Genomic DNA, 26,054 nt, shown 5'->3' on the forward strand with positions numbered 1-26,054 from the left:
AGCTTTGGTGACCATATGAATGACTAAATGACCACCATTTCCTAATCCTTGAAAAAGAGTAGGACGTAGAACTAAGCAGTAAGGCCATAAGTAGAACTAGGATTAAGCCTCATACTTTGAAAACAGGGTTTATGGTTCATAAAGTGACACTGACCCCTGCTGGAGGCTTGCTGCTAATCACATGAGCAAACTTTCTAAATGTAGGTTTTATGATATAGTTTTTCCATTGAAGATTGTTCATCTGATTGCATTTTTCTTTCTTTCTTTCTTTCTTTCTTTCTTTCTTTCTTTCTTTCTTTCTTTCTTTCTTTAACATTGACTTGTGACTTGTTAAATATAGGCATTTTTGAACTAGCTTCTGTCTATTTCTTTCTCTGGCATGATTCTAAAATAATTTATCTAAGTTATAAAACAGTTAATTGCCATTTAATTATCATTTATGCCGCTTGAGTCTTTTTTAAATAACTGTTATTTATTTTTATGTTTATGTTTTTTTGTCTATTTTGTTCCGATTAACTGTAAATGTTTCACTGCTGCAATGGTTAGGTCATTTTTGGTGTGTATTTTACGGCGCATTTCATGCGTAAACCTTGCTAGATTCCACTTTCTGACCGTAAATAAAAAAAAACCGTTGCTGATAACTCATTGGTTGATTGGAGTTTAAGCATGTCAATCATTAAGCAGCTAGTCGGGATTTGTGGACTACTAGCTGTTGAAGAGAAGCTGCGGTGTACGCAGTGTTGATAGGTCGCTTCTTAGTTGATGTTCTGTCAATCTGCAAATAAGAGGGGGAGAGGTCAGTGTGGCTAGCATAGCGGACTGCTTTCGAAACACAAACAGGAAGTCAACAAAGTTGATTATTATAGTAATTTACACTCCGAATATCTGCAGCAACCTCGAAACAACAGCATGAGTTTTGCTGCCTCTCCGGTAAGCTCCAAAGAACGTACCTGTCTGTGACCCAACACTGTACTCTACAAAAAGATATTAGCCTGCTAGCTGCTGTAGCCTGGCTGTCCCTCGGCTAACTGTTAGCTACTATGCTAGCGTTGTTTGTTGACAGCTCTCGTTGTTCCACTTAACTGTATAATTTACATTAGCTGTTCTTGGGATTTTTTTTTAGCTAAATTTAGATTATTAGCTTTTACTGTCAGTCAGTTAATTTAACCTCTAAGAGCTAACCAGCCACTAAAACTATATGAATTACTTTTGTTACAGCTGCCGAAGCGAACCTAAACATCAATCTGTTCTGAATATTTCAATATAGTTACTATTATATCTGTGTTCCTTTGTAATATGCTGAAAAAATGTGTTGCTATAATGTGTGAACATTACTAACACAAGTCTGTCTGTCTATCTATCTATCTATCTATCTATCTATCTATCTATCTATCTATCTATCTATACACACTGTAGCATTTATTGGTGTTTAAATCACTAGACGTAGAAATAGACACTGAATATTTTGTATAATTTGAATTTATTTGTATATCAATAAGTGTGAAATACACAAAGTGTATGATTATGGTCTAGTACAATACATTATATTTCTGAAAGATACCGTTATGCTTTATCTTCAGTTTTCTCCACACAAAGACTTGGTTCTTCCACACTGATTCCAACTTCCACACTGACTCAGGCAGCAGTTTTCTTCCACGCTGCTTCTCTCTCCTAAGCAGAAGCTTTGTTCCCTTCTTCACAAAATACCTCTTCATATTGCCCATATGCTTAAATAAGAACCGCTCGCTCTAATCGGGTAAAATAAGTGGCTTTTTGTCAGCGGTTGCTATGGTAAATTCAGGTATTGGAGCTCCATTGGTTATGGCTCCTAACTATGGGTAAAGATACTCATAGTTTATTGAATCAACTCACAGCAGTTGTTCTTGAACTCAGAGTCGTTCATCTCAAAATTAGGATAGAAATAGATAAGATGATATTGATATCAATGCCATTATCAATCCTGCCTATCTATCCCGTTCTTTATCGATTACCTTAAAGGGATGGGAATCGAAAACCGGTTCCACGAGTTCTTATTTTTCTAAAGCTCTGGAATTGTGCGCCACCGGGTTTATCAATCCCTATCTATTTGTGCTGGCCAGCTCAATAAACAATGTCAGACATGTGCATCTGTTGTTGCCAGTTGTGGCAGTCCAGACTATGGCTACATGGCTTTTACTAAGAAACATGACAATGGCAAAAGCTCTGATGTCTGTATTGGAAAGACGAACAATAGTTACAGATCATCCTTACGCGGAGGAGTTCGCAGCCTAATCACTACTCTGCCCGTAGTTCTTACCTGTCTGATGTGTGGCTTCTTTTAATTCAGTCGTCACATTAATGAAACAACGTCCTGCTTTCTGTGAATGTCAGAGAATTCATCACTGACCAAGTTTGAATTTATTTTCCCCTACTGGTGAAAATATTCCTGCTGTATCTCTGTCTGGAGGCTATTAGCAGCTCATTAAATTAGTAGTTAGCTCACCTGTAGCCACTGATGTGTGTGCTTCGAGGAGACTAAAGTAGGCTTTAGCTGGGCACATTATATAATCCATTCTGAGAATGAAGTGGTGAAACAGTTGTGGTGGGCGGGGCTTATTTTTCAAATTGCACATCAGGCCACGTGCGGGCAGAGGAGAAATGATGTGGAGTCATGTAAATAAAACAAATAACATCACACTGTTCAGTTGTTTAATAAAAGGAAAAAGTATAAATCTGTGCTAAAGAAAAGGTCTAAAGGCAGCCGTTCGGATATAACTGCAGGGAAACACTGTTATGAGAAATAAATGACTGTTTTGGCCATTCTTGTGTTAAATGTATCTAATGTATACAAAAGATTTATCACAAAGATATATTCATCTCTACAGATTTAAACTGAAGGTAAAGTCAACAGTGGCCATTTCTGTAAGGTGCAGTCAAAAGCCTTGGCTGAGTATGTGAGATGAAAATCAATAGGTCAGGTGATTAGATGTGGGAGGGGGAGGGGGGACTCCAGAAAAGGTTGAAAATCCCGGGAATTCTAGTAACAATACAGTGGTCAGGGTTTATTTTACTGCATTCTTGGTTGACCTCATGTAAACATCTACAGAGTTTTTATACTAAGTGATGTATTTTTTCTATTTCTCAGAGCAGATCTGCAGTTCTTTCCTCCATATCACGTTGAAGATGTTATTGATTTGATTAATTTTCTAAATAATTTCTTTAATTCTAAACTGAGAGTTTACTCTTTAGATATTAAATAGATTATTTTGTTGACATCTTAAACTTATGTTGTATACTTGTTTGTTCTTAGAAAAATGGGTCAGGAATTGATTAGAATTGATAAAGAACCAGATTGATAGCCAGAATTGATAATGACAGTGATATAAATAAAGTCTTATCAGTTCCCATCTCTATTCCCTTATCAATTCATTACCCAATTTTCTAAGAACAGGTGTACAACACCAATTTACAGTGTTAAAATGTGTCTTGCTATTTAATATCTAAAAAGAGCAAACTTTGGGTTTAGAATCTTTGTCAACATAAACGATATAAAGAAAATTATTTAGAGCAATAATATCTTCAAACTTATGCCCAAACTACAGATCTAGTCTGAAAAGGGGAAAATAATATGTGACTTAATATTAAAAACTCTGTAGATGGTGTTTTTTTTTAAACTTGACCTGTCCAGCATGGTGGCAAGCAGAATGATGATCTGGCTGCTGTGTTGTGCCAAACAAATTTGGTTAGCCAAGGGGAGCTTTATGGATATAAGGCTTCTCTGGATAATCTTTATTTATTTATTTAGAATTATGGAATTTATGTAATCTTGTTGGACCTGATCTGAGGGAACATAAAAAAGGAAAATAGATAAAGGGAAGATGAGAGAAAGACACAGTAGATTGAAGGCAACAGCGACCCTTCAATCCAACCTAAAACTAGACAACCAATTGCTATACCTGTATAGAAATACAACAGAGAATTTTCCTACAGCTTTTACAAGTAAACTAAGCTGACAATCATCAGGAGTTCCAAAAAAATAAAATAACCAAGACAGGAACAGCATGTATCATAAAAACAACCAAAGTACCAGAAATGCACACAAAAACCTAAACAAAAGTAGCTCTTAGTGTATAAACCCACTGGACAACTCGGTTACTGTGTCAGCATGCAGAGTACGAGGCATGAGGAGTGATCAAAGATGAGTGTTATCATGCATATGCGACCTCGCCTCTACGGAGGCTAGAGGCAGACCAGGGTGGCCCAGAGGCCGAGGCGATCAGCAGCAATACCGGAGCACGAACCCAAGCTACCCCACTATGAAGATGAACCTGGACCCACCCAGAGGATGGCAGAAGAAGGCCCCAGTCAGAGCCACCCGCTGACACGGGGCACAGGCCCCAGCGGCCCCAAAATCGGTAGCCGCCGACCGTGCCAGACACCGGCCATCCAGAGCGGCCAGAGCGAAGGGCCCAGGGCCGCAAGAGCCCAGAGCCACCCCCAGACAACCACCCGGTGCAGGCCAACACCCACCCAATGTTACAGCCGCACACCCGGGGAACCAGGGCACCGTCGACCGCTCACCCACCCTCCCCGCTTCCTCCTTCCCCTGAATATAAAAACCCTGTAGATATTTAAATGAAGTCAACCAAGAATGCAATAAAGTAAACACTGACCGCTGTATTTCTTTTATATCTTTATATTGGAAAAAAAAAGATAAAAATATTTTTTTTTGTTGTATATTAATAATAGGTCTGAGGATATTAGTGCAGGGATACACTAGAGGAAGAAAAAAACTAAACTGGAAGTACCCTGATGTCTGATCAGTTGAAGTAGTTTGAAGTAATTTTGAGCCAGACAAACTGAACCCAAGCTGTTTACATTTCTCTCTTGATTTTTTTTGACAACTGTCCTGTGAGCTGTGTTTTGATATTGTTCTGCAGACTATCGGGGAGTTATTCCTCACCCTCCGTGAGATGGGCTTCACAGAAGAACAGATCCAGGCAGCTGTGCAGGCAGGGCATTTTTCAGTGACGGAGGCGGCTGAATGGTGAACTGTCCCAGACCTCTTCTCAACCCAGTCATTAAAGGCTATAACATAAAACTCTGTTCATCACTTCTTTCCTTCTGTTATATGTCGACAGGCTCTTACAGGGTCAGTACCCACGGCACACATTGCTTAAACAGTCATCACAGTCGGCTGAGACGGCTTTTTCTGCTTTCAACCCTCCCAAAGAAGCAGCAAGCACCTCTGCTTCACACACATCATCCACTGACAGTCAAGGTAATACACATTCATGTGCACTTAGCATAATTTAAGGGCACAAAATAATGTCTTTTTTTTCCATCTGTAACAGCACACCCCTCTTTGGTCCTGAGGCCGTCACAATCATGCACCCAGTCCCCTGATCCACCTCCAGTTGAGTCGCGGATCAAACAAGACAAGAGTGACTTTGAAGAGAAAGAAAGACAACGCATAGCTCAGGAAGCCAGAGCAGAGAAGAAACAAAAGAAACAGGTCAGCAGTGTCATTCAAAAAGGAAAACCTTTTCAAGTCTGGTGTCTGATCTGTGGTTTTTAAAAAAGGACTTTTTGTCTTGTGCATTTTATGCTACAAGGAGCGTGATATGGTTTTAAAGCGGATTGCAGAGGATCGGAGGAGCTTGCAAGAGAAGATCCAGACTTGTGCTGGTACAGACTCATCTCCTCCCACTGGCCAAGGGCAGAAACTTAGTGGAAAGATTCAGACAAATGTAGACAACAACTGCACCCTCATGGTGAGGTTATGAAAAACCTTCATTTGAATCTGATAGAAATAACCATTTTACAGTAATCTAAACATCAGATTTCTTTGTTGCTTCAGATTCGGCTGCCGTCTGGTGAGTCCATGCGTGAGCGCTTCTCAGCTGATGCCCCACTACGCAGCGTTGTGGAGCACATCACCGGACGTCATCCCTCCCTACCCTCCTTTTCTCTCCTTCAGGGTTTTCCACGGAAACGATTTGGGGAGGCCGAGCTGGCGTGTTCACTGCGCTCTCTTGGCCTCACACCTAACGCTGCACTGTGTATTCAAACAACTCCCCCAGAAACACCTCAGGATCCAAGCCCAGCTGATCCCCCTTCAGCAGTCCAGAACGAGCCGCCTCCATGTGTTTTGCCTCTTCAGCCACATATACCTATCCAGGAAGGGGCACAAGGACAGGACCCTGTGGTACCACCTCTATTACCTAATGATCTGTGGGAGGAGGCAGTAAATTATGCTGGGATACCTGGAGCTGGTCCTGCCCTGTCTGGACCTTTTCACTTCTGGGGTAAATGCACGAATGCAATTTATTTCTACTGTACAATGTTATATGTTTGAATTCCCACATCAAACACTTTGGCTCTAGCTTTTACCCGTAAACCACTTGTCCCTCTTTGAACTATCCTCACACTTCTGCAAAATTTGAAGCTGGTCAATGACAGCAGGTACAGGGCAGACAGGCTGAGATTCAGATATGCTTTGACATCTAGTTTTAATAATTGTACATTATTTTAATAATAATGTATAAGGAGTTATATTTTTCTGGTTAATTGCCATAATGAGCAGCTCTGAATATTTAAGTGTGCTATAGCCTTTAATACTGTTTCCAAACAGAGCAAAGCAGTCAGCCATTTGAATGAGAACGTAGGGCTGGGCAATATATCGAGATTTTCAAATATATCGAGACTTTATCAGACGCAATCTAGAAGGAAGCAATATCATTTATATCGAGATAGCTTGTTCTGAGTTAAAAGCATCTTTTCTTTTGCATTTTGCACAGCTGTATTTTTGTTATGGTCACTGAAAAGTATTTTTAATTTATTTTGTTTTTAGGAGCATTTAATCTAATATCAATGTACTTTAATTTCAGTCAGCTGTTTTAATGCACATGTGCTGCTGATCCTTAATAAAAGTATATTTGGCACTAAAGGCTGTAAATTAGAACTCTTTTTGGTTACTTGACAAAAAAAAAAAATATCGAGATATATATCTTATATCGTGCTTCAGGTAAAAAATATTGAGCTATAAGATTTGGTTCATATCGCCCAGCCCTATGAGAACGACAGCCGATCGCTGACTTCATTTTCATTGCAGCTCCCATTTTAACAGAACAGAGTATCTGCAATGGCTGCACAACAGATGTAGCTTGAGCAATCCCGAAGCACCTAGAGTTTTGGCTAAATGACGATGAGTTAGTTAAGCACCTGAGAAGCGGTCCTTATTAAAATACACAGCTGAAAACTTTGCTGGTAATATTGACCTTGTGAGCAATTAAACACCTTTAGCTGCTGAAGCTCACGCGTCACGCTGTCAACATGAAGTCAGCCTTACTGTTTGGCTTTGTTCCAATACTGTTTGTGGACTTTTTAAGGTCTGAGGTTGGATTTTTCTTGCAGAAATACATTATTAGGCAGTAGCTCATCTTACATTTTTATGTAGACATGAATATATTTTAGATTTTTTTATCCTAAGACACAAAAAATCTTAGGTTGCACTCTTTCTTGCGAAGTCATTGTAACAATTCACCCCTCTAACATTCTTATAGGTTTGCAGTTTCTAGGTTCAGTTATTTAAACAATTGTCTGAGATACATTGTGGTAGAGACTCATGGATCACATTCTTGGATTTTGATAGGGCGTGGCCAGCGGCTGGTTCCTGGCAGTGCCGAGGATCCTGGTGCAGAGGGTGCTGAGGAACAAGAAGAGGAAGAGCTACCACCCATGTTTAACGGTACTACTCGATGTGTCTGCTGCAGAAACTTCATTTCTCCTTTGACCTACATTTTGATGGCTCCTCCTCCCCCTGCCTCCCATTTTACTATTTCCATGTGCCTCCATCCTTCATCCAGAAAACTTTTTCCTGCCTCATACTGTACAGTGTATGCTGCTGGAAGTGTTTTCCCTCTGTTTTATAGTCTCAGTTGCATAACTGTTCTTGGATAGAGAACGTCAGACCACTGCCCCAGAAATGTTTCATATTTAGGACAGATTAGGATTAGGAAAATGTGGGTGAATGTGCCCTTCTCTCAAACATATATTGTACACTGGATCAGCCCCACCTCTGTGAACTGAGTACCCTGACCTCATACAGATGGCCAGCCAATCATATTTAGTGTTTCAGAGCATGTGGTTGTTATACAGTATTCCTAATGTGTGTCAGCTTATGGAGAGAAAAGAGCGCTCTCAGTCGTGTTTTGGTCAAGAAGAATCAAAGATCTACGCTAAAAAATGTTAATCAGAGGTGTGGCTTTTTTTCTACAGTAATTTTAGTCAAAATGTTTTTATATAAATGGTCCTACTAATATTGATAATGTTGAGTTTCAGCTCTGTGGATTGGAGATATATGTTTGGATTATGGCAATGACTTGTGACATTTTCACAGGGATACAAAGGCTGCCTTTCTTTCCAGAGAACAGGATTCGAGGAGGATTCGAGCCCCAACACCACTGGCCAGAACAAGGCAATCGACTCAGGTGGGTGCCCAGACAGAATCCAATCCATCCAGTCATTTTAAGTACTTTTGGACCTTAGATGTCATGTAATAGTATTTATTCAACTCAATAAGCAGCAAGTTAGATTGTTTTCCATTGTGAAAAAACTGTTGTGTTTTTTGTTGTTTGTCTACTTATTAAAGGAAAAAATATTCCCACTATTTTTTGGGGGGTTTGTATTAAAGAGCTCCATTTATTTAAACAGTATGTCAAATATAAGATGCTCTGTACATACAATAATAATTAAAATATAGTTGATGCTTATTGAGGAATCATTTTACATTTCTAAATAGTGTTTAAAACATTTGATGGCTTCTATCTAAAGAATGACTCAATTAGTTTTGCAGCATTTGAATGAAAACTTATACTGGAGATACAGTATACTTTGATCAGCAATAACATTTAAACTACTCACAGATCAAATGAATGACACTGTTCGAGGCAGCTGCGACAGCTAGGACAGTGGTCATCTTCTGACCAGACAGTGGGTTTGATTCCCTCTGCGTCCACTGTTGGTGTTCTTAGGCAAAACAATAAACCTCATGCTGTCCAGAATATGTTAATGTGTGTGACGATAGTGAAAAAGTACATAAGTAAACTGTGCCGGATCTCTGGCGTTCAGAGTTTTTGTAGCGAAAAATAAAGAGAGACAATCCATTGCTTTTTGGGGTCCCAGACCACGTTAGACCAGGTCTTGCTGAAAAACTACCACTTAGGACAGGGGTCTGCAACCTTTACAGTCCAAAGAGCATTTTTTCCCTCAGCCCAGCTAAATACAACTTTAGAGCTACACATGTCAAGAGACCTTTTGAAAAAAGACAACTTATCATTTTTGATAAAAAATCTACCAAATGAAGTTTATTTTTGAAGAACCACGTTTTGTTTCTATTTTTAAGTTTTAAAATAAAGACATAAAACTTTTGCGAAAAGTGGATGAACAGACTTCTATGGGGTGTAGATAGTTGTGGAAAATAGTTTTTAGTCTTGTCATTAGTTTCCAACCTAATGATAAGATGTCGTCATGTTGTGGAAATTCAATGTAATTAATCCAATCCAATGCTAAAATTTATTATAACTATATTTAAAAACATTAGTTTGTTCTTTAGCATTTTTAGCAATGCGTTAAGAACCATTGTAAAAGGTCCAGAGAGCCACTCGGGCTAATTTTTTGCTCTGGCTATTTTGGTGCAAATATTGAAGGGTCTCAGTTTCCTTAAGATGTGAATCTTACCTGTCCCATCATGTAGATGGTCTCTGTGTTTTGTTTTCAGTCTAATCTGTTGTTTAGCCGAACAAATCTAATCAACATAAGACACAAGATGTGTGTGTCAATGATAGCTGTGTTTATTTGTTATAGAGAGGCCCCAGAGGAGGAAGTTGCAGCTCCTGAGGAGTCAGGAGGTCCAGTGGCACCAGTAGCTGCAGGACTGGCAGCAGTGGAGCGTCTTCAAAGAGCTGCACAAGAGGACCACAGTGCTTCCCAGGGGCAACCATCACCACCTAAAAGACCCTTTAGGACACCGAATGTGCCATCCCTGTGTGCCTTGGCCACCCGTGCAACTGTCCAACTCATGACTGGTAAGAAACCATGAGAGGAGAGCATTCTAGGACTTCCCAGTAAATGTATTGCATGCTTTATTTTACTTGTGGTCATTGTTGTCCCTGTGTCCGAACTTTCCCAGCTCCCAGTATGCAGTACAATAGCAGTCTGGCATGCCTGACCCCAGGGCTGGCAGAGCTTCTGCTCAATCATATGTCCAGAGAGAGGTTGCTACGTCCACGAACCCTTGAACTCTTTTTCGGCTGCCCACTGCAGAAGTTTGTCCTCAACTGTTACCCTTACTCCACTAATGAGCTCCTGCGACAGTTAAGGGTCTTCACAGCTCTGAAGCATCTGAGTTTAGTCAACTCACCTCTCATTACAGGTAAAACTTGTGTACTAGGATGTTGTTTGTAGTTTTTATTTTGTTGATTAGACTTTTGTCAAATCTTTGAGCAGTCAGCTGCTTCTCTTTATTTATCTGGACTGTTTTTTTCTGTCCAGACTCTGGCCTGATAATCTTGTCCAACTTGGTTAAACTGCAATATCTTAACTTGGCTTCCTGTAGTAAACTGACGGACTCCTGTCTGCAGTATATCACAGGTTCGGTTTTTGACACACTCACTGTCTTGTGAACAAGTTGCACATATTAGCAAACTATCAACCTACTTTATTCTTTCACTATCGTCAAGGTTTGAAGAGTCTGTGTTTCCTGTCCCTGGATCAGACCAAAGTGACGGATGCTGGGATGGTGCCATATCTTCAGTCCGCTCCATCCTGCCTCTCTCAGCTCAGTCTGAACCAGACAGCGGTGACTGAGGCCACATTGGTCGTTCTCCCTGCCTGTGTGCCACAGCTGCGTCTTCTCAGCATCAAACACACTAAGGTTTGCTTGTACTGTTTTTGGCTCAAGTTGGCTCACGAGCCTATTGCATGTACTTCTGTCATTTCACTGTCTCTGTGTGTTTGCATGCTAGGTTAAGGATGTGACTGCTTTGGCGGAGATGTTCAGTCTGCAGACTCTCAGTGTGGATGGGACAGGTGTGACAGACGTGTCTCTGCAAAACCTTGCTACCCACCCTGCTTTATCTTCTCTCAGTCTGGGGGGAATCCCTGTAGAAGATGGCAATCACACCCTTCAGATTATCTCAGGTTTGTAAATAGAAGGTTAAAAAATTAACAGGCAAGTCGAGGGAAATAAGACATTTAAAAACTGTTCTAAACCTGTAAAGTTTATTTTCTTTTCAGGTCTAAAGTTGACTCATCTCACCCTTCCTGGACGCCACACTGTGACAGACAGTGGCCTCTCATACCTCTGTAAGCTGTCTCTCCTGTTGGAACTGGACCTGACAGACTACACCCAAGTCACCGACCAGGGAGTCAGCCAGCTCTCTACCATGACCAGGTCATTGCCATGCTCCCTGAGGTCAGACCAACAGCTGTTTCTGGTTAAAACAAGGACACTGACTAGAGTTCTGTGTGCGCCCTTGTGCAGGTTGAAAAAGCTGTCGCTTAGCAACACTCAGGTGACAGATGCAGGGCTTCCCGCTCTGCGTTGCCTGCAGGAACTGCAGGATCTGTGTTTGGATCGAACAGCTGTCACCAGCCAAGGAGTTGCCGAACTAATCACCTGTCTGCCGCACCTTCAGGTGATCTAACTTTATTTTTGTATATTTGCTCACCTGCGAGTTACTTGGAGAAAAACTTCTGTATTATTACTGTATTCTTAAAAAGCTACACAGGTAAAGTTTAGTTTTTAAATTTCTCTTGCTGTTTATTAGCTTCTTACCATTATAGCTCACTGACTTAGCTGTTATCTCATTGGTAAAATGTTAAAATTGAAAATGTAGGCATTTGGATGCATTATAATATCCTGTCTTGTAGGTGTTGGGGCTAGCCAGCACACAGGTGGGAGACACGGTAGTAAGGAGGGGTCTGATCCGCTGTCATCAGCTTGTTAAACTTAACCTCAGCCGCACTCGGATCACAGACCATGGTACGGTTGTATTTTAACAAGTCTACCTTTCATTAATTCAGGCACAGCAAAATAACATGTTTTTGTGCATTTTCTTATTATCCCCTCAGGTCTGAAGTACCTGAAGCACATGCATCTTGCTCAGGTGAACCTGGACGGTACTGGTGTGAGTCTGATGGGTATTGCTAGCCTCCTATCTTTGACCAACATCAGCAGCATTCGGGCCAGTAACACTCGTGCTATTCCACCAGATGAAGTCTCAGATGAGGAATGGGAAGCTCAGTGAGCCTTAGTACCTTTGTTTGGTCTGGATATACCTATCTGAGTATGGTTTTGACTGCTGCTGGCTCCTTTAGTCCCTGAAAAATGCTGCTACCAGGATAACCTGGAAACAGTAACACTCCTACTTGCACTGTTTCAACTGCAGCTAATGCCACTAATCTGACAATCAAGCATGCTAAGATAAACCTTTAATCGTTACTCCCAGCTACTCAATCTAAAAAGTTTACAAGAAACTTGCAGAATTCATCAGTACCTTCCTGTATACACTGCAGTGAATTGTCTCTGCAACACTGACTTCACAGCTTTAACACTTTGTGCAGGCTTACAGGTTAGAGGACCCCATTTTTAATAGCTGGCATTTTAGGTTTGTGTATCACAGCATGTTTTTGCAAACTGTAACTAACAGACACTGACTATAAATTGAATGAAAACTTAAATTGTCAGTTTAACAAAAAAGGGTAAATGAGGTATGTGAGGGCAGATTATCTTCCAATGACAACCTGCCTTTGTTATACTGTAAATGTAGTCACTACATCTGGAAAACACTCTGCAAGTCAACTGAATATCAAGCAATGGTTTGATTTATTCAATTTAAAGCCTGCTTACATGTTTAAGTTACTAGTATTTTAATTGCATCCTGGTGATGCATGCCCTCAGCCGATGTTTTAAGTTGTCATACCTTCTAAAGTCTGTAAAGCCAAGAAAAGCCAGTAGTTGAGAGGTTGGCCGTGTGTGAGCAAATTATAATCCAGTGGCTGTTAATATGTATTGTAGGACCTATGCAGCCATGAGGCTCAGGAGACAGAACCCAAAGAAACTTTAATCACTTAGTTTTTCATCGTTTACAGAATTATTTTCCCTTAAAGCTTCTGACTTTTGAATAACATTGCTCCAGTTAATAAAGTTTTCTCAAAGTGTGCTGTTTTTATGTTCTGTTTATTCAAACTTTTATTGCATTACATTGTTAAATAAGGCAGAACTTTTATTTTTACACTGGGAGGGGGGGGGGAAAAAGTCAATTTTGAAATATCATAAAATGACCTAAAAGCTGCTGCATACATGTTGGAATTCAACAGAACATTTGGAGGGGAAAAAAAAAAAAAAAAAAAAATCTATGAAAACGGCACAATGGAATGCATTCCAAAATGCACTGAGATGCTTCAGGTGAATCAGCCAGAGTGCAGCCTGAGGTGAAGTGTGGGGTCAGGTTCAGCATGATGCAGCACTGTCAAACTGAGATGGAAATGAAGTACAACATGTACAGGAGACGAGTCCAATAAAATGCATAAGAGTGTTTCTGTTCTAGTTTCCTGGTAATCTGTCCAGACATGGCTCAGTGATGCAGCCTTAGATATCATGCGCTTGCTGCTTTTCAATCTTGGATTTCAAATGCTCCTTGTATGCCAGGATGTCTTTGCTCCACTTTGTGATGGTTTGATTCTCACACACCCAGATCTCTTGAGCTACCTGAAGTGAGAAAGGTGGATTGTGTTAGTGTCATCTCCAATCAACATATATAAAAAAAAATTAGCCTTTACAAAAATAGTACAAACCTGCTGAATTAGTCTAAAGTCGTGGCTAACCAGCATCATGCCACCCTCAAACTCATTGACAGCTTCTGCGAGTGCATCAATGGTCTCAATATCCAGGTGGTTGGTGGGCTCATCAAGAAACAGCATGTGAGGGTTTTGCCAAGCCAGCCAGGCAAAACATACCCGGCACTTCTGACCATCTGACAAGTTCCTGATTGGACTGACCTGGAAGGAGTTAAGAGCCATTTCAGACATACTGAATTTTGAAACCCAAAAGAAAAAAGTATCCCCTAGCATCACTTTCTTACCTGCTGTTTTCCTGTCAGGCCATAGCGACCGATGATCTTCCTCATCTCTTCCTTTTCTTTGATCTCAGGGAAACACTTCATCATGTACTCCAAAGGAGACAGGTCAAGCTCCAGCTGCTCTGTCAGATGCTATAACAAGTAGATTTAAAAAAATAAATAAAAATCTAACTATTTTAGAGAAGCTCAATCAAGAGAGTGGGGCTGAGCTCTACCTGGTGATATCTGCCAATCTTCACATGAGAATGTTTGCGGATCATGCCATCAGTAGGGAGGAGCTACCAAAAGGGGGAAAAAAAAAAATAAAAACATCAAACCTCAAGACAATGCAATGCTACAGCTTACAGGTCAATATACTGCACCTACCTCTCCCATAAGCAGCTTCAGCAGTGTGGATTTCCCTGCTCCATTGGGTCCCACAAGAGCTACCCGAGTATCCAAGTCAATACCAAACTCCAAATTTTTATATATGTGTGGCTTCGAAAGAGGAGATAAGAGATTAAGAAAAATTCTTTTATTAGAAAGAAAGAAAAAAAAAAAACATGGTGCATGGTAACTGTACTCACTGTGTTGTCACTGTACTTGAAGCTCACATTCTGAACCATGATAACAGGAGGAGGAATCTTCCCACAGGGAGGAAAATAAAATGACAGAGTCTGGAGGAAACAGGAGGCATTAATACATTAAACACTTTCATGTGTTTAAATGGGAACAAGTAGTGTAGTTGGTTTCCAGTTCATCAGTTACTAGCCAGGATAGCGTTGTACCTTGTCATTCACAACTCTTTCAGTCAAGCCTGATGCCACCATTTTCTGCAGCGTCTTCTCTTTGCTTTGTGCCTGCCGTGCCAACTTTGCAGAGCCGTGACCAAACCTGGCTATATAATTCTAGAGGAACAAATAAGAATAATGAAACTCTCCACCTTTATCAATGATAATGCACAGATTTTCCAAAGTTTTTGTGGGGTCAGCTCAGGTTTCATTGTGTCCTTTAGTTACCTTCATGTGTGCTATTTGGTCCTGCTCCCAGTTGAAGCGCTTCATCTGGTTCTCTTCCAGCTCCTCTCTGGTCTTCACATACTGGTCATAGTTACCCTAAACAAATTTAGATTTGCATGGTCATCCAACGGTACACAGACATAATTAGAAACAACCCAGCCCTAGTTTCCCTATTTAGCATTATGAAATTAAATATGGTAGAGTTCATTCAAGATATTCTACAAGGCCTTCCAGGATATGATAAGATTGCTTCCCTTTCTAGCAGTCTTCAGAACTCAAGGTGGTCTAAAGTGTAACTACACATCCTACTTTTTGCATAACTCTACCAGCAGGTTGTGGCAGCTGCAGGAAGTGCCGCTGTAAGTTGCCGCAACAACGATTTGAGCTGCTGTCCACCACCAAATAAGGCTCAGCAGGTAAAGAATAAAGTCTGGTGTTACTTTTACACCCCTCAGAAGCACAAATCCGTCCCACTGCAGGAATATTTAATCAGAAACTCTGTGAAAGACTAGAAGTCTGAAACTAGCAAATCTACACCATATAGGTGTGTGTCCCAATTCAGGGTCTGCACACTTCAAAGTGCGGATTTGTCGGCTGCATTCGTCATTGTGATGCTCGAAGCACTGTCCCAATTCACCGAATTTGAAGAAGCCTCCGAATCCATCCTTCAAATCCGCACTTCGTTTGGCCTCAAACGAAGGCTGCTGGTGATGCATCCTTCACGGCCTCTTTTCTCCCATAATTCATTGGGCACAAGACGGTGGCGAAACAGCAACCAAGCTCAGAAGAGTATGTTTTAAGTTTCAATAAAGTTTTGTTTGAAAAGAAACAAAAAAAATTTTTTTTTTTAACTACACTTTAGTAGAAACATTACAAAACCAAGTACATTTAAAAACATGTTTGTTAAATGGTGACATTAAAATTCTGTAATATTTGATATTTTTAAGTGGTTAATGAAGTGTGTACCAACTGTAAAACAACAGAGCCTCAGACCATGTTTTTTTTTTTTTTTGTTTTTTTATTACTGTTGGCGTTAACGTTCACTGAAGAGTCCTATGAATAATTTAAGAGGTTTAAGTGATTCAACATCCTATGTTGTTGCTATGGGAATTTCTTGTTGGCTAGGCAGGCTGTCCCATTTCACGAATGTTAAGCAGACTTCAGAGGACAAGCCGTAGCCTACGTAGGGACACACAGAATTGGGACACACTGTACAAGCTCACATCGCTTCATATGCATTGGTGGGTGTGGTTTTCTATGCCTGCTAGGTGAGGACCTGTCTATCTGCATTTGGAGGGAGGGGCTGTGGAGTTTTTAAAATTTTCTCATGACGTAGATTTTATCCTGTAGAGGGCCTTATGAGGCTTTTTTTTTTTTTTACACTCACAAAATCCTGTTTTAAAAAAAATAAATAAATAAAAAATACTAATTTTAACAGTTTTTGACTTTCATCAGAATTAAGTAATTCTGTGTTTACAGATCAGAAAACACCTTTCTGGGTGCACTACTCCTTCAAGCCCGTAGCTCTTACCGTGTAGTACTTCAGTTTTCTCTGATGCAGATGGATGATGTTGGTACACACACCATTCAGGAAGTCTTGAGAGTGCGAGATGAGCACAAGGATTCGCTTGAACCTGACAAGATCAGTTTAGGTATCAATACACATTCCTGTGCATAAGTAACAACTCTTTGGATTATTATACATCTGAGGTAAGGTGTGAACTTACGACTTGAGCTCCTCCTCCAGCCACACGCAAGCATCCAGGTCCAAGTGGTTTGTCGGTTCATCCAGCAACAGCATGAAGGGTTTGATGAACAGAGCTCTGCAAAGAAAAATAACAGCTGCAAAGTCAAACTAGAGTTTCAGCTAACTAGGACGTATTTTATTGAATGCTGCACAACTAAGCCCTTCATCTTTACCTGGCCAGAGCAACACGCATCCTCCATCCTCCACTAAAGTCCTTCAGTTTCTTATTCTGCATAGCAGCGCTGAAACCCAAACCGTGGAGGATCCGAGAGGCTCGCATCTCGGCCTTGTCTGCATCCAGCTCCTCCAGACGCTCATAAAGCTCCATAAGCTTCTCACACTCGGCTAAAATGTAGTGAGATAAAACAGTCTCTAGTCATCACAGCAGCAACACCACTCCATGCATTTGGTTTTAGATATTTGCTTCTGAACTCAAACTGCAGCTGCAGGATTTATGCATTTTGATGGTTTTGGAACATGCAGAAGCTGTTTAAGATGTTTGATTTAATATAACTCACAATCTTCATGGGCAAGTCTCTCTGCCTCCTTCTCCAGCATTATCCTTTGTTCATCAACTTCCATGACACACTGCAGAGCAGTCTTGTCGCTGGGGGCCATCTCCCGGGTCAAATGGTAAATGTCTATGTGCTCAGGAATGGGAACCTCACGATGCCCAATGGCTGACAACAGCATGGATTTTCCTAATAGAAGAAAAATACAATTAAACAATTATTTACCGTTTTGGAGACTAAAAGCTTCTTAAATGTGTGGGGGGGCAGGGGGTTAAAATGAGCTGCAGATTGTAGCTGATAGCAAGCATAATGGAAGTTTAGTTGCAGGATTTATTATTTTTTTAAAAAAGTGTACCTTATTAATAGTCAGTTACCTGTGCCGTTAAGGCCAATGAGGCCATAGCGTCTGCCTGAGTTGAGCTCCAGGCTGGTGTCTGCCAGCAGTTCCTGACCATGAAAGGTGAGTGATAGGCTGCTTATGTGAACATCAGTGCTGTTGGGATGGGAGGCGAGAACGCCAGTCACTGCGCGAGCCTCTGTCTTCCGCAGCTCAAACTCATCCAGTTCCTTTGTCAAACTGTCAACACCTGTTAAAAATATGATCTTCATTTGAGAGGTGATGCCCAGCTTCAAATAAAACTACAGTGCAAGTGATAGACTACAGATCTAGTATAACCAATTTTCCTCTCACCATTGCTGTCTGCTCCGTTAAGTTGGGTGTCTGGTTCACTTTCTCCATTTACTTCTTCAGGTTTCTTGGTGCGCTGGCGGGCTTTGGCGGCCTCCTTCTTCTTTGCTGCCTTCTTTTTAGCTAAGTCTGACGGCATGGTTACGCAAAACTATGTAACAGCAGAAAAAAAATCAAATCACTGAACCTTTATCATGTCAAGAAACGCATCATCATTTGAAGATTGTGGATTTCGAAACGCTAGGCCAACACAGTGTACCGATCCTATCAAAAAGTATGACTCAGAAATAACTAACCGCTTATATAAACTAGAGGAGAACCCTAAGCACGCATGCCGGCCGGCTTCCCATTGTGACCAATATTAAACTCACGTGTGACTGTTTTAAAAGGAAGACTTATGGTATATTAACACAAAATATGACAAACGATAGATCCTTATAGTGGCAATGCCTATAAAAACTGTATTTTGAGGGGGTTCTTTCCATTACCACTTGCCAGCACACTAGGTTCTTTGGAACATAACGCGTGATTTGCCAAGCCGCTAACATTACGGTGACACTTTATCACTTAACAGCGAATTAGCCGATGACACTACCCAAGTAGTTGTGTTCGCCAATTAACACACAATGTCACACACACGAGGTAAATCGTATCAATAAATTGAGAAACTTACAGTTTCGTACTTCAGCCCTTTACCTAAGCTAATAACGTTAGCTTCAACTGACGGGCCCAGATGGCTAAAGCTAACTTGACGCAAGGCCCGACTTTAAGACAAAGTCTCAGGGCGGCTAACAAGTGTCTCTCGAGCCGGTGTTTGTTTTAATAGCACCCTGTATAAGACAGCTGTAAAAGTGGTAGTTGTCAATCAACGACAGTGCCGCTCTTACCTATTTATTGAGCCACTTGTCTTCGGAGCACACCGAGGTCTCGTGTCCACCTTTTGCCGGGTGGATGTAGCCGCTCGCCAAACCGCCAGACGGACCATATATGGCCAAAAAGGGCGGTGAAAATATAAGTGCCCTCCTCTTCTCATGGACTGCAGTAAACGTTTTTTTACGCCTAGACTCATACTGTACATACATTTGTGCCAAATGTAAAATAGTAAGGATGTGTAATTAATTGCTATGAACAACACACAATATATATATATAAAACAGTTTTTAAATTAAAGACACAAGTGTGATAGATGAATGGCATACTTTGATTGAATCATATTCATAAGGTTACTAAATACACATTATTAGAAAGGTTTAAACATTAAAATAGGTGGAAAAGATAATTTGCTATATTAATATAATCTATGGCTTGGCCGGACCTTTAAAGTTCTGTATCGTTATCGCTGAGCAGCACAGGTCAGTTGAATGATCAGAGGTGATGCTGCAGCAGCAGCAGCAGCAGCAGCAGTTCATTCAGGAAGGGATGATGAAACAGAAAACGACGCGAGACGGACGCCGTTTCTACACTGTGTGTGTGTGGCAGTATTTTTTTGAGGAAGTGGAAGAAACTGTCGATAATGGACGACATATTTATTGTTGTGCTTGATGGGTTTTTACCTGTATAAACGACGAAAAATGGGATCTCTGCCTTACTGTCAGGGTTCGTGGAGGTGGATCGTCGTGTCTGCATTAAAACAAGGGACGAGATGCTAGCTCGCTAGCTTGCTCTTTGATGTTTGCTCCTCCGACACATTACAGAGGATATCATTTTAGATGTGGAGACCAAAACTTTGGAGCCGCTTTGCTTCGATTTTCATAGCGCTAATTAAATTAACGTTGACTCAAACTGCCAACTTTACAATGTTGCGTTTAGCACCCAGCTAACATAGTTAGCTGACTTTGAAAGTAGCTGTTAGCGTTAACGCTAGCCAAAATTAGTTCAGCTAATTAACATAAAGTTTGCTCCAAAAGTGCTGAATACTCCGAGTAACGTTACGCGGTGTATAATGATTAACCTAACCAGCTGAAGCTTTTGGAGAGCAGTTATTAATTATGTTAAGATAGTTCCACGTATGTATTCTTTTAATACAACTAAGTTGTTTAAATCGGTAGCTACATAGTTAATACATCTTAAGTAATGCTATAGATAAAAATACAGTTTTCATATTTTGAAATCTTCATGTATTAGTAAGCTGTATTATCGAATGGGCGGAGAAATTAACTAATAAAGACAACTTTCTTTGCGTTTAAGCAAACTTAATTTCTTCTTGCTATTTAGCTAAATTATGTTTAAAATGTATTAGGTCAGAGAAGACGTTTTGGCCCATCGAGCGCTGCTATTTCCCCCCTTCTTTTTAGGTGCAGCTCATAACTGCCAAACATGCGTCTCTCCTCGTTTCTGGCCCTGTTCAGGCCAGCTTTACCCCTGATCCTCGGGCTGTCTCTGGGATGTAGTCTCAGCCTTTTGATGGTGTCCTGGACACAAGGGGATACTGATGACCCATGTGGAGATGAGCTGAGCAAAGGTAGGCTCTTCCTGGGCAGAGGAGACGCCCTAAGAGACAGTAGAGATGGAGCAGGAGATGAAGACTTTCAGCCACGTATAGTGCCATATCACAAGGACCCAAACAAGCCACACAAGAAAGTCCTCAGGTAAGAAAGGTTGAAAAGTTTTTCACTGTTTTCAGGGTGTTAAAATGACCGTCTCTCTTATAAAAAAAAAAAGAACTTTCAGTTAAAAAAAATAAAAACACATTCAGCAACTGACTCTTCATTACATTTAATAACACTGATTAAAATTGCAACAGTATATCTGATCAGATTTTCTTTAAAACAAGAAATTCTGATGATTTACATTAAGCAGTCCTCTGTTTATAAGGTTGATATTTATTGATCCATTGCAACAATCTTTTTCTTTCATCTTTTTTTTTGTTAATCCATTGCTGAATAGAAAAAGACTGCCATTATTATTTTGTTTTAGCCTATTCAGATCACAAACAAGAATGCAGATGAAATTTGTACAGCTTGTAATTGAAATAAACTTTCTTGTCGGTCTCATTGTTTGCTTTGATTTTATGTCATCCAGAACTCGATATATCCACACTGAGCTGGGCATCAGAGATCGACTGCTGGTGGGCGTACTCACCTCTCGGGCCACCCTCAACACACTGGCTGTGGCTGTGAACCGCACAGTTGCTCACCACTTCCACCGTACCTTTTTCTTCACGGGCCTACGCAGCCCCAATAAGGTGCCTCATGGCATGACGGTGGTTGCCCATGGTGACGACCGGCCAGTGTGGCTTATGTACGAGACAGTGCGCCACCTACATCAGCATTATGGCTCAGACTACGACTGGTTCCTGTTAGCCCAGGATGACACCTATATGCAGGCAGATCGTCTTTCAGAACTGGTGGGTCACCTTAGTGCAGGTCAGGACCTTTACATGGGCAGGGCGGAGGAGTTCATTGGAGGGGAGGAGAAAGCTCGTTACTGCCACGGGGGCTACGGGTACCTGCTGTCCCGCAGTCTACTGGCCCGCCTACAGCCACATCTTGATACCTGTCGTAATGACATCCTCAGCGTGAGACCTGATGAATGGCTGGGCCGCTGCATTATTGACTACCTTGGTCTGAGTTGTGTGGAGACGCACCAGGTAACAACACAAAAAGATGCACCAAAAACTGGTTCAGTGTCTTTTTGTATTGGTTCATTTAGAAGAATATCCGCTTTTCTAATATTTAATTTAATTCTCGAAATATTCTTTGACCCACAGGAGATGACGTACCATTACTTTGAGCTTGGAAAAAATGCAGATCCAGAGCGTGAAGACAGTATTCAGTTTAAAAATGCCTTCACAGTCCATCCTGTATCAGAACCAAATCTTATGTACCGTTTACACAAACGCTTCAGCCACATTGAGCTTGAATGGACCTACCAGCAGATTCAGCAGCTACAGGTTTGAAACACTTCATATGTTTTTTTTTTCTTTACATCTCTCAGATACACATTTTATGCATGTTTAGTATATAATGGGACTGAAAGTAAGCAGTTTGTTTTCCCCTCGCCTTCACCCACTGATTTCCTGACAGATAGAATATTTATACAGGTGAAAAAGGCAAGATGAGGAGTTAAGTATTTTGTTTGGACATGAATATTCTAGAGTCATCTAGTTCTCAGTATGATCTGTCTGAGAAGCCTTAATTTGCATATGAATACTTGATCTGTTTGGCTTTAAACATAACACCATCAAACATCTTTATGCAGTTTTGATATGGCTCTTTTTTGGCTTTGATTTTATATTAACTAGTTTTGTTTGTGTGTGCTCATCAGATGCAGATCAGCAACCTGAGTGACCTGACACCAGAGGGTAAGGCTGGAGTAACATGGCCTGTAGGAATCAACCCTCCCTTCAAACCCAAAACCCGCTTTGAGGTCATCAACTGGGATTACTTCACAGAAGAGCATATTTACTCCTGCATCGACAGCTCACCCAAGTGTGAGATGAGAGGGGCAGATCGAGCTGATGTCAGCGCAATACTAGAGATTGCAGTGGGGCGCCTGAATGAGCGCTACCAGCCGCAGCTTCGCTTCCGCAAGCGGCGACTACTTAATGGCTACCGGCGGTTTGATCCTACACGTGGTATGGAGTATATACTGGACCTCGCCCTGGAGGCCTTCACCCAGAAAGGTCACAGTCAGGTCATTGCCAAGCGGGTCAACCTGTTACGACCTCTTAGTGCTGTTGAGATTATTCCGATGCCTTATGTGACAGAGGCAACACGGGTGCAGGTCATCCTGCCTGTCACTGCCCAAGACCAGGACTATGTTGGTAACTTCCTCGACATGTACGTGATGAACACCTTGGATACTCATGATAATGTTTTACTGACCTTCCTGTTCATCTATGATCCCTTTGATGCACAGCGAGTCAGTCAGACTGATGTGTTTGCCGGCATAAAGGCTATGATTGCGGAAGTGGAGAAACGCTATGGAGATGTTAAGATCCCATGGATTAGCGTGAAGACTGAGGTGCCCTCACAAGTTAAGCTGATGGACATCATCTCTAAGAAACACCCTGTAGACACTTTATTTTTCCTGGCAAGCATATGGACAGAGGTCAACTCAGACTTCCTGAACCGCTGCAGAATGAACTCCATTAGCAACTGGCAGGTTTTCTTTCCCATTCACTTCCAAGAGTACAACCCTGCTGTGATCTACCGTGACCAGCAGCCCTCTGCCTCCTCCTCGTTCGCTTCAGAGTCACTGCGAGACGGACACTTTGACCGGCATGTCTTTGATGAGGCCTGCTTTTACAACGCGGACTACATGAGTGCCCGGACCAAAATGGCCGCAGACATTTTAGACAACGAGGAGCTGCTGGAAAGCATGGACGTTTATGACATATTTGTCCGCTACTCAGGCCTGCATGTGTTCAGAGCCGTGGAGCCCGCGCTTATCCAGAAATACATGCGGCGAGCGTGCAACCCTAGGTTCAGCGAGGACATCTACCACCGGTGCATCCTCAGCAACCTGGAGAGTCTGGGGTCACGTTCACATCTAGCAATGGCTCTGTTTGAGCAGGAACAGGCTAACAGCACATAAGGGTAAGACTGTGCAGCTTTGAGAGCACTGAAACCTCAAAAACCACCTGGAATAAAATACACCTGGCTTCTTTTCATCCAGAAACTGAAATTCTCACCCTGGTAAAGGGTAGAAAGATGTCAGTACGGATTCCTCTGCTTCCTGCAGCTGAAAAATCCTGCTTGGTACGAGAACTTTTGACTTATGAATCTGTAACTTTAAATGTGTAATGTCTAGACAGCAATGAGCAATGAGTCATGGAGGTGTCACTCCCTGAACAGACATACTGAGGAGCTGTTACTTGTATTCCTGCCATTGATGTTTTCTCACAAAAGGTGAGTGACAGTATTTATATTTACTATTTTTAAGACTTGTCTGATGTAACATGAACAAAGGCCTTTATTGTTAATTAAATGTTAAAAATACTTGAGCCATAAGTCTTCCTTTGTGAAGATGTGAAAAATAATACTGAAACAAGCTGGAGCCATTGGCTGCCTTTTCTTTAAGATATGTTCTTTTTTAAGGGGTATTAAAGAGTGGTATTTATGCTCGGAGTTGTTTCTTTATTTATCATAAGAGTGAAGTTAAAGTGTTAAAGTTTCATTAGATTAACAGTAGCTTTTGTGTTTGTCTGTAGGGTGTCCTTCATCTTCTTAGCAGAGCTGTAGAACAGACAATATGGCAGAAACATTTTGTTCATCTTGATGGCATGCTTAGATTCAGAGTTTTGCATCTTGTACTCCTTTAAGTGTTGTACTGCAGCAACTGGAGGTAGTGGACAGTTTGTTCCCAAGCAGCCCACCCCGCCTCGTCTCCTTGCATTAAGTCAGAAAATCTCCTCCCCTGCCCAGGCCTCCCTGAGTTTTGGCAGCTTGTTCTGCACACGTCTGTGGGGAGAGAAGTGAACCCAGTGCTCAGAGGGAGGCCTGTGCCTACGTAGCCAAAGTGTGTCCCAGTGTAGGTGGTTAACGCTGACAGCGACACTGAATGCCTCTCTTCATTGATGGGGTGAAAAGATTGCACTGAGGCCCCTTTACCTTCCTCACCCCAACAACACCCCCATGTGAGGAGTTGGGGGGTGGCTCAGAAGAATAGGGCATCAGCAAAGTGAAAGAAACTCTTAAGGTGGGAGCGGGGCTGCAATCTGTGTTCCAGCACTTCTGCCGTTCACAGTGGAAAGGAAGGCCTCCACCTGCTTGGACTGAAACAATGAAATGCTTGTCTGCCTGCTCTGCAGAACGGCTAGCTCACGTAGAAAACATAACCCACTGACAAGTCGGAGCTCAAAATCAACACATGCTGATGCAAAGTGTAAGTACTCTTTTAGTGCAGGCCCAGGCAGCCATATTCATGATCATCCAGCCGAATTCCCGTAGCAGTAGAACTGTACCACCCTGCAGAATCTTTAGAAAAATGTAATTTATAAGCATTAGTCATGAAGCCCTTGTATAAAGAAACATGTCTCAGCTCACACGGTCTGCTTGGAAAATTTACTGCAGGCAGGTCTGTGACCACATTAAACCATTTTCTTTTTTCTGCATGTTGACCCAGAAACTACAGACAAGAAAAGAAATATCTGACCTCTTATTATCAACGTGCACTAGCGCATTCCTTTATTTAATAGTACAAGTGTAAATGTGATGTTTCAATTTTAACGTCTTTTTTTTCTACTGAATAGACATGTTAGAGAAGTAATTTAATTCTAAATCTCAACTTGACTGAGTGCAAATCTGCAGAAAGTCTCACATCTCATTACTCCAGAACATTTCAGGTCTGGTTCATATGCAAAAGCAGTTGATATAAAGATTTTTATCACAGGGTTTAAAAGAACTCTGCAGTTTCCCCTGTAGATGTGTGAGTTCTTTCCTTCATCTTCCTCCTACAGTCCAAAACCAGAGTGTTCGGTTGACGGGTGATAAACTAAACTGCCCTTAGGAATGAGTGTGAACATAAATAGCTGTTTGTCTCATTTATCTCATTGTAAGCCCTGTAATGGACCACGGACCTGACTGGGTTTGTATCCCACTTGAGAGCTCTTGGGATAGACTCTGCCCCCTTGTGACCATGAATTGAGTAAAGTATTTAAAAAAAAAAGAAAAAAAAACAAAAACAAATGGATAACCATTTTCATTCTTTTCAGTTAATCTTTTCCTGAAAAGTAAATATTTTAATCAAGACATTTCAAGGTGAAATTACTAGAGTATTTATGTGGAATACAACCATTAAAACTTTATTTTGGTGAACTAATTTTATTTTTTATTTTTTTATATTTATGTATATATTTATTGTTGATATAATGAAACCAAATTATTTTTAAGTTAAAGCTGGATCGTGCATTTTTCTAAATACATAGGAAAAGTTTTCTCATTTTAATCTCTAAAAACTATAAATAAAAATAAACAGTACTTCTTACTTATTTTAAGGTTCCAGTTTTTGACAAATTAGACAAATGGTTGTAATAATAGTTTA

General features: G+C 41.1%; 3 protein-coding genes across 5 annotated transcripts; 2 read left to right on the plus strand and 1 right to left on the minus strand.

The window, feature by feature from the left end:
* Positions 1-768: 768 nt before the first annotated feature.
* si:ch73-173p19.1 lies at positions 769-13,373 on the plus strand. The gene is made up of 17 exons (XM_041968710.1): positions 769-930; positions 4,920-5,026; positions 5,121-5,260; positions 5,334-5,494; positions 5,595-5,753; positions 5,840-6,287; positions 7,634-7,729; positions 8,381-8,471; positions 9,847-10,067; positions 10,172-10,414; positions 10,534-10,632; positions 10,722-10,915; positions 11,007-11,181; positions 11,278-11,434; positions 11,525-11,678; positions 11,914-12,025; positions 12,115-13,373. Exons 1-17 carry the CDS (start codon positions 910-912, stop codon positions 12,288-12,290), a joined length of 2,754 nt encoding a protein of 917 aa, XP_041824644.1. The 5' UTR covers positions 769-909; the 3' UTR covers positions 12,291-13,373.
* On the minus strand, positions 13,204-19,062 carry LOC121629135 (ATP-binding cassette sub-family F member 2). Of its 2 annotated transcripts, none has more exons than XM_041968711.1 (15): positions 18,956-19,062; positions 18,072-18,219; positions 17,755-17,967; positions 17,387-17,569; positions 17,042-17,213; positions 16,849-16,944; positions 16,653-16,755; positions 15,122-15,217; positions 14,891-15,010; positions 14,690-14,779; positions 14,490-14,600; positions 14,339-14,401; positions 14,127-14,255; positions 13,840-14,043; positions 13,204-13,753 (listed from the first exon to the last, which is right to left on the minus strand). In XM_041968711.1, the coding sequence occupies exons 2-15, from the start codon at positions 18,205-18,207 to the stop codon at positions 13,634-13,636; spliced, it is 1,836 nt and encodes a 611-aa protein (XP_041824645.1). In that variant the 5' UTR covers positions 18,208-18,219; positions 18,956-19,062; the 3' UTR covers positions 13,204-13,633. The 2 variants fall into 2 exon arrangements, with proteins under 2 accessions (XP_041824645.1, XP_041824646.1); XM_041968712.1 differs by lacking the exon at positions 18,956-19,062 and adding an exon at positions 18,742-18,859.
* A 393-nt stretch (positions 19,063-19,455) lies between these two features.
* chpf2 (chondroitin polymerizing factor 2) lies at positions 19,456-24,131 on the plus strand. 2 transcript variants are annotated; one of them, XM_041968696.1, is made up of 5 exons: positions 19,456-20,522; positions 20,562-20,656; positions 21,090-21,657; positions 21,778-21,960; positions 22,335-24,131. In XM_041968696.1, the coding sequence occupies exons 1-5, from the start codon at positions 20,385-20,387 to the stop codon at positions 23,604-23,606; spliced, it is 2,256 nt and encodes a 751-aa protein (XP_041824630.1). In that variant the 5' UTR covers positions 19,456-20,384; the 3' UTR covers positions 23,607-24,131. The 2 variants fall into 2 exon arrangements, with proteins under 2 accessions (XP_041824630.1, XP_041824629.1); XM_041968695.1 differs by having other exon boundaries at positions 19,456-20,656.
* Positions 24,132-26,054: the final 1,923 nt, after the last annotated feature.

The sequence above is a fragment of the Melanotaenia boesemani genome, chromosome 18 (assembly GCF_017639745.1).
Source record: "Melanotaenia boesemani isolate fMelBoe1 chromosome 18, fMelBoe1.pri, whole genome shotgun sequence".
In the NCBI taxonomy this organism is placed as follows: Eukaryota; Metazoa; Chordata; class Actinopteri; order Atheriniformes; family Melanotaeniidae; genus Melanotaenia; species Melanotaenia boesemani.